Source organism: Solanum stenotomum, chromosome 8 (genome assembly GCF_019186545.1).
Source record: "Solanum stenotomum isolate F172 chromosome 8, ASM1918654v1, whole genome shotgun sequence".
NCBI classification, from domain to species: Eukaryota; Viridiplantae; Streptophyta; class Magnoliopsida; order Solanales; family Solanaceae; genus Solanum; species Solanum stenotomum.
In genome coordinates, this window is record NC_064289.1 from 13,412,017 (window position 1) to 13,420,554 (window position 8,538).

The window sequence follows — 8,538 nt, forward strand, 5'->3', positions numbered from 1 at the left end:
TATATACGAATTCTATAGTCAAATGCCTGATAATAATGATCATAACCATGATTTATGTGTCGATAACATCTAAGTATTTAATGTGTAATACAATAATCAGTGTTTCATTTTATATTTAAATGTATTTATATTAGAGATTCCTTTTACTACTTTAGTTTTATTAATTATATTTTGAAATTTAAAATTTTATCATTAATATCTTATATTATGTAGTATTTAATGATAATAATAATAATTTTAAAAAAATATTTTCTGTTAAAATAAATAAGTAAAAAGATAAATTATTTTCATTATATAAACCGAGGTAGTAATTAAATTTGTTTCAAATTAGATTTAGAGAAAACAAAAAAGGAGGAAAGAGAGAAGTAACAAAGAGAAACAAAGGCCACCCAGGAAAATAAAGCATGGATACCACACATTAGAATATAATATCAATAAAATAATCTCCTCATACAATTAGAAAATGAAGCATGGATACCACACATTAGAATATAATATCAATAAAATAATCTCATCATACAATTAGTACTAGTTGTGCCTCATACATAATAAAAATTTTCGAAGAATTCAAGAGTACAAGCTTGTACTTCCTGGAACTTTCTGCTACAAATTACCAAGACCTAAAGTCCTCTTTGTTGTTGCGTGATATAACTAGCTATCTTTTAGTTTGTCATTCAACTTTTCTGAAAACAGAAGATGATAGTAAGAAGGATGCTAAAAATTAATCCGCATCAGGTGTTTATATCAAATTCAATAGGTTACTTTAGTAGTTAAAAATTAACACGAGTTGTTAATGAAACTCAAGAAATTGATCAAAACAGGGTGTTGTTGTATCAAAACAGAAGTAGTTTCTTGGTTAACATATCTGTTGTAATAGTGGCAATTAAAACTGGCGGTTGTTATAACTGTCGTAATTTATCATGTATTAAAATGGCGATTTTTAAAACTGTCATAATATGTAAAATTAAACCACCGTATTAAATCATTTAAGATTATGGCACAACTCTCGTTTATGCTAGTTCAATTTCAAATAACTGCAAACTCTGTTGCAAATTCATTTGTATGATGATCCATCTGCTACACTTTCAATTTTAAAGTTTGCCTCTCATTTCAATTTCTTAATCAATTTGAAATTTGTGTTATAAAACATGATTATCCCACTGATGTAATGCGTTTTTTATATGCCTGATTGTCGGTACCTAGTCTACATTGAAGCAGTACTCAGATTTGTTTTACCTTTGTTTAACAAACCTTTTTTTGAACTTAATTGGTCACCCCTCCTATCACACTGTGCTCTCTCTAGCGCTTGAGAGTACTAGCTTTGGAGTCCCATGGCCTATCCGATAAGAGAATTTCTACTGACGTTCTGAATAATTAAGCCGGTCACTCTATTAAATCGAAGAGTTTTGATATGCTTTCTCACAAACATATAAAATGTACAGAGATTTTTTCCAGGTAGAGTCACGTTTGATGATGAAATGGTGGCGATTCGAAGAAAGCCATTGAAGAATCTGCCATTCCTTTCACTTATGTATCTGCTAATTGCTTTGTTTTTATAAGAATATTAGTAATAAAGTCATGTTCTTTTTTGAAATTTTTCTCTCATCAACTACCTGAAAAAATTGGTATATTTTATTTGATCATAGTTTACTTAACATTATTGCATGTTTGGTTAAGTTTCTAAGAAACTAAAAACTTTTTACGATGTCTCTGCCTTGTTTATGAAGGAATTAAGAAGTTTGGGTTCATCAAGTTGACTGGAAATGCATAATAACTTTTTTACTAGGAGTAACTACAATTAGAGAGTTGCGCGCGGTAGATTTACAATATAATCTTCTTCTTCTTTTTCCATTTACACTTCTTTTCTTTTTATTTCTTATATTTTTACACTAAATGAAATAAGAATAAGAACCTCAAATAACGATAAGCAAATAGATTTTTAAGGGAGATATTCAAAACTCAAATTATTGAGTCAAAGAAGTGAAAGAATAATTCATGTATGAGAAGAATAAAAAATACCCACGAATTAAAAAAAACATGAACTTCACTAGAAGGATCTAACATACCTGTACATGAATTTTTTTAATCATAAATAAATTTTTAAAAAATTATTTTCTTAAATAAAATTTTAAACTAATTATCTTTATACTAATATTTTAGGAAGAGTGCAATGGCATACGAGATGTATGTACCTAAGATAAAACAATCAAAATAATATACTAACTATGGGAAGCAAGAGAGAAATTTGTTTGGTTCTTTCAACAAACTACATCATTGGTTCCGTATTAGTTATCACATATTTATTGTTGTTGTATGCTATCAAATATAGCACAACCGACCCACAATTTTCCCAAAAAGTATATGAAGAAGTCTATAGAAAGGGACAAAAGAAAAGGTCAATTTTCAATCATCCTTGTTGGAATTTTTAATAGAGTTAAAAAAAAAGTAACCAAAATAGCAAAAAGAAATTGTAATAGTTACATGAATCACTATGACTTGTAGTAAAAGATTAAGATTCATAAAATAGGAGGGAAAAAACTTTGAGGAATGAAACACACTTCATAAGAAGTTTAGGGTGTGTTTGGTATGAAGGAAATGTTTTCCAATTTTCTCATGTTTGGTTGGGTTAAATGTTTTGGAAAATGTTTTACAAATCAACTCATTTTCCTCAAATTTAAGGAAAATGACTTCCCTTCAAAACTTAAAGAAAACATTTTCCAAAACTCTCTTCCAACTTCCAATTATAAAAAAAAATTGTTGAAAAATCAATTTATTTGGTCCCTACCCTCAAACCAGCCCCCCCAACCACCCCCCCAAAAAAAATAAATTTAAAGTTTGTTTTTAAATTCAATAATTTTACCCCACCCTCACCCCTACCCCCACCCCCTACCACCACCCCTCCCAAAAAATTTTAAAAGTTATTTTTAAANAGAGTGCAATGGCATACAAGATGTATGTACCTAAGATAAAATAATCAGAATAATATACTAACTGTGGGAAGCAAGAGAGAAATTTGTTTGGTTCTTTCAACAAACTTCATCATTGGTTCCGTATTAGTTATCACATATTTATTGTTGTTGTATGCTATCAATTATAGCACAACCGACACACAATTTTCCCAAAAAGTATATGAAGAAGTCTATAGAAAGGGACAAAAGAGAAGGTCAATTTTTAATCATCCTTGTTGGAATTTTTAATAGAGTTAAAAAAAAAAAAAGTAACCAAAATAGCAAAAAGAAATTGCAATAGTTACATGAATCACTATGACTTGTAGTAAAAGATTAAGATTCATGAANAACATGAGAAAATAAGTCAAAAAATCAACTTGTTTCCAAGAAAACATTTTCTAGGAAAACATTTTTCATGAAAAACATTTTCCTTCATACCAAACACACCCTTAATTAATGTATTTGAATTCGACTCCCTTATAATAGAAAAAAAAACCTACAAATAATAGTGGCAGAATAGAAATTTTGTTTACTAACAAAAAAGTATATGAAGAAGCATGTAGAAAGGGACAAAAGAAAAGATCAATTTCAAATCATTCTTGTTGGGATTATTAACAGAGTTAAAAAAAAAGTCACCAAAATAGCAAAAAGAATATTGCAATAATTACATGAATCACTATGACTTACAGTAAAAGATTAAACTTCATGAAATAGGTAGAATAAAGCTTTGAGAAATAAAATATGTTACTTTTTATATATGATATTTCATAATATGATTTAACAATTATTTTCTTGGTCAAATATACAGGTGACAACTAATAATTTTGAATGGGACGAAAGAAACAAAAGGTACACACACAAAATTATGATTTATATACATTAAATAAATATTTTCGCAACTATTATGTCTAAGACTAATAATAATTACTTTTGTGTAGGTGTACACAACAAAATTTGCAATGATCACCTGCTAGTCATCTTAAGAGAGACATATGTTGATTGAATTTCTATAAAAAATTTACAAAACATTACTCTCATTCGGCAATAACTTTTTAACATGTATGCAAATATAAAAAGGTAAGAAATATTTGAAACCACACTCGACATTTAAATTATGAGTTATGTCATATCATCACATCATCATATATCATATATCATATATCATCATATCATATATTACTAAAAGTGGGAATAAAAAAAAGTTGAAAGTTGAAATACCATTTTACTCCTACACTAAATTAAAATATTATAAATATTTAGTTAATTACATGTTTAAATATTAGTGATAATCAATTACTACATTGAGTAAATGGAAAGTTCAAGTGTTCAAAGGAAGATTGTTTACTCTTCTAGATTTTAATGGAGGTTCATTGCATATATTTAATTTTAAAGTTGTTCTCTTTTATCAATTTTGGCCCTTTGAAACCTTCAAATATATAATTTAAAACTTTAAGATGTCTTTTGGTATTCCTGTATTTTTATCTATATAAATTCATCTTTTTTATTTCATAAACTCACATCCAAAATTATTCTTTTCATTTTATAGTTAAAGTAATGAAGTCACCAACATCTAAAGTTGATCTAACGTATATGACATATCTACCTTAGTTTGATTAAATATCACTTCATGAAAATAAAGTGATTTTTCTATTTGATTCATGCTTTAGTTTGACTCGATGGAGAAGACTTTTGAATTTTGATGGGATATGAGAGAAGGTGTCGACAAAAACTTGGAAAATTATGTACCGATTTTGTATTTCTTTTTCCATTTATATAATGTTATGATTAAAGTGTTAAGAATGATGTGTATGTTATTTTTCTCTTCTATATTTATTTTTTATAGTCTTCTTTAAGTTAATTTTCTATAAAAAAACAATTATTATCATAACATTTATTTGAGATTGTTGCATTTTTGTTCTCATTACACGCATGTTTTTATTGAATTTTAATTGTCTTAATGAATTTGTAAAATATTGCTTGGNTTAAATTATGAGTTATGCCATATCATCATATATCATATATCATATATCACCATATATTACTAAAAATGGGAACAAAAAAAAGTTGAAAGTTGAAATACCATTTTACCCCTACACTAAATTAAAATATTATAAATATTTAGTTAATTACATGTTTAAATATTAGTGATAATCAATTACTACATTGAGTAAATGGAAAGTTCAAGTGTTCAAAGGAAGATTGTTTACTCTTTCAGATTTTAATGGAGGTTCATTGCATATATTTAATATTTTTAAAGTTGTTCTCTTTTATCAATTTTGGCTCTTTGAAACCTTCAGATATATAATTTAAAACTTTAAGATGTCTTTTGGTATTCCTCTATTTTTATCAATATAAATTCATCTTTTTTGTCTCATAAACTCACATCCAAAATTATTCTTTTTGTTATATAGTTAAAGTAATGAGTCATCAACATCTAAAGTTGATCTAACGTATATGACATATCTACCTTAGTCTGATTATTTATCACTTCATGAAAATAAAGTGATTTTTCTATTTGATTCATGCTTTAGTTTGACTCGATGGGGAAAACTTTTGAATTTTGATTGGATATGAGAGAAGGTGTCGACAAAAACTTGGAAAATTATGTACCCATTTTGTATTTCTTTTTCCATTTATATAATGTTATGATTAAAGTGTTAATAATGATGTGAATGTTATTTTTCTCTTGTATATTTATTTTTTTAAAGTCTTCTTTAAGTTAATTTTCTATAAAAAGAAATTATTATCATAACATTTATTTGAGATTGTTGCATTTTTGTTCTCATTACACACATGTTTTTATTGAATTTTAATTGTCTTAATGAATTTGTAAAATATTGCATAGGACACACGTGCAACACACGTGTCCAAAAACTAATATACTCTTAAACAAAGGGAACTTTTGTAAAGTTGAATAGTTGATATATTATAAGAATTGCATAATTGAAGTTTGTTCTAATATTCCTTTTGAAATTCACTCAACAACAAAATTTCAGTATGTCGTGTATCTTGTGTTGATAATAATATCGATTGAATAAACTTATCATTCAACTATTTGAGCTTGTATTTTATCTTCAATTTGTGTGCAACTTATCACGTGCTTATTATGATATTTCCAAAGTATTTGTACTCATTAGTATGGGGGATACACATGGTGTAACACACGTGTTTGAATAAATTTATCTATACCATTACAATAAATCCACACAACTTAGTAAGGGACACACATGCTCGGGACTAGTAAAAATACAAAAGATTATTCCCGTAGATGAATAAATAAAATACATTGTTTTATTGTTGAAAATCGTAATTAAAAAAAAACGGATGTTTCTAAAAATTGCTTTACTATTGAAAATCCCAAGTTTCTAAATTGGTTGCCATATTGTTGAAAATTGTAAGTTTAAAAAAAATTTAAAAATTGTAAGTTTTTAAATATTGTTTAGTTGTCGAATATGGTAAGTTTGAAAATATTTTATTTTCCTAATTTCTTACGAATTGGGTTTCTAAATATTGTTTTATTGTTGAAAATTGTAAGTTGAAAAAAAAAAGCGCAAGTTTCTAAATATTATTTTCTTGTTGAAAAAAACTGGTAAGTTACTAAATATAGTTTTCCCAAGTAATTACCAATTGGGTTTCCCAGCAAGGCAAGGAGATTGAAGCTAGTTATAAATATGGGATTCCTAAATTGTCCCCACTGCGTTCAACTTTATACTTTTTGTTTCTAAACAGTCACAACTCATAAAATTAGTTTAATTCATTCAAGAGTGATGGAGTTTGAAGAAGAAGGGTTTCGATTTCGTCCTGAGAATTCAGAGTTACTTACATACCTTCTCAGGTTTATGGCTGAAAAAGATTTGCATGACGATGGTTTTATTACCCAGTGTGATGTTTACAAACAAGAACCTTGGCTAACTTATAGCCGTGGGCGTCATTGTGGAGGAGGAGATGATGGGGATACTAGTATTTTTCGATACTTTATTTCACCCAGACATAAGAAAAAGAAAACTAACGATAGATTTTGCAGAGTTGTGGGTAAAAATCTTGGGACTTGGAAGCAACAAGATAAGGGGAAAATGGTTGTGAGTAAACATAACAAGTCTTTGAGTATGGGACTCAAGAAGAGTCTCTATTATGATACTAACATGTGTTGTCCTGATGATAGCAAGTGGCTCATGAAGGAATATGCCTTTTGTGAAGCTATTCTTAGAAAGTTCGAAAACTCTAATTTTAAAGATTATTGTATTTGTGCAATAAAAACGAAGCCTGAAAAAAATTCTGCTATTTGTTCTCGAAGTAGTAATGTGAGTACAACTGTTATGGATACAAAGGTGATTTCAGGGGCAAATTCTGTTGTGCCGCGGATGGATCAGAAATGTAAGGAGGTCACTCCTATCAATATTGTTGAACCAATGGTGCAAATTCAAGAGGCTTCATCAGGTGAAGAGAAGATCAAAGAGCTATTAGAAAACGATGATCCTGAAATAACACTTATGCGGAATGAGGACTATGGAATGATCAATCATCCTATCAATGTCGTTGAAAATCCAGCGATGGAAGTTGATGATGTTGAGATGCAAATTCAAGAGGCTGCTGGTGAATGGAATGGTGTTTTGGAATTTGAGAACACAATGCCAGAAAATAATCTGCCTAAGGAACCAGCACACCTGCAGCAAGATTGTCCTTTTGGTGTTAATGAGGACCGTATTGCAAGCTTTGTTGGACTACTATCTGGTTGTGGGAACTCTGCTATCAGGAACAATCAAGAGGCCCCCGGAGAAGAGAATGGTCAGTTGGAGCTAAATACTTTTTCTCAAATACAACAACCTATGATTCCTGACTTTGCGAATGTGAAGTCAAATATCACTATGCCTGAAATATATGATACTTTGGCTGAATATATGGGTGTCGATGTATTGATGAATCTGAACAATGAGCTGCTGATCCATCCTTTTGATTTTTCTAAACGAGCAATAGTAGAATCTAATCAGCATCCAGTGCAGATCACTCAAGAGGCTGCTGGTGAAGAGAATGGTCTGTTGGGGCAAACTGTGTCGCCTTTTTCCAAAGGTCAAGAATTTGTTATGCCAGAAAATAACGTGCCTGAAATGTTCGATACGGGTGACACATTGTTGGAGATAAACCAGACACCACAAGAGGAATTTGAGACACTTTGTGAAACAGAAGAATCCAGCTTTGTTGCAGACCTTACAAAAGCCTTGTTAGATCATGAGCCTTTGAAGGATATATCAGATGCAATTAGGAATACATTATTGTTGGACCAACAATCTTGGCAGTCTAACGCGCATTTACAAGATATGCTGCTCTGAAGAATTGAACAGTTTCAGCTAATTTTGTGGACAAAACTAATTAGCTAGGTTCAGTTTTTAAAACACTATCAGGAGTTTTGTGCCTGCTTCTCAGTCCTTTCTGTTTGATGTTTCTTATAGTTTACGTAAATTCTATTTGTCCAACTTTAGTGTTCAATTTCTAATTTTGACAAAGAAACTGTTATTATAAGCTTTATCACTTGTTACAAAAGTTTATACAGTCCCCTCTAAATGAAATATTTTGCTCTGTCTAAACCAAATCT

General features: G+C 29.3%; 1 protein-coding gene across 1 annotated transcript; it reads left to right on the plus strand.

Moving 5' to 3' along the window:
• The first annotated feature begins 6,715 nt into the window (after positions 1 to 6,715).
• On the plus strand, positions 6,716 to 8,275 carry LOC125874508 (uncharacterized). The gene is made up of 2 exons (XM_049555407.1): positions 6,716 to 7,504; positions 7,535 to 8,275. The coding sequence occupies exons 1-2, from the start codon at positions 6,716 to 6,718 to the stop codon at positions 8,273 to 8,275; spliced, it is 1,530 nt and encodes a 509-aa protein (XP_049411364.1).
• The last annotated feature ends 263 nt before the right edge of the window (positions 8,276 to 8,538 follow it).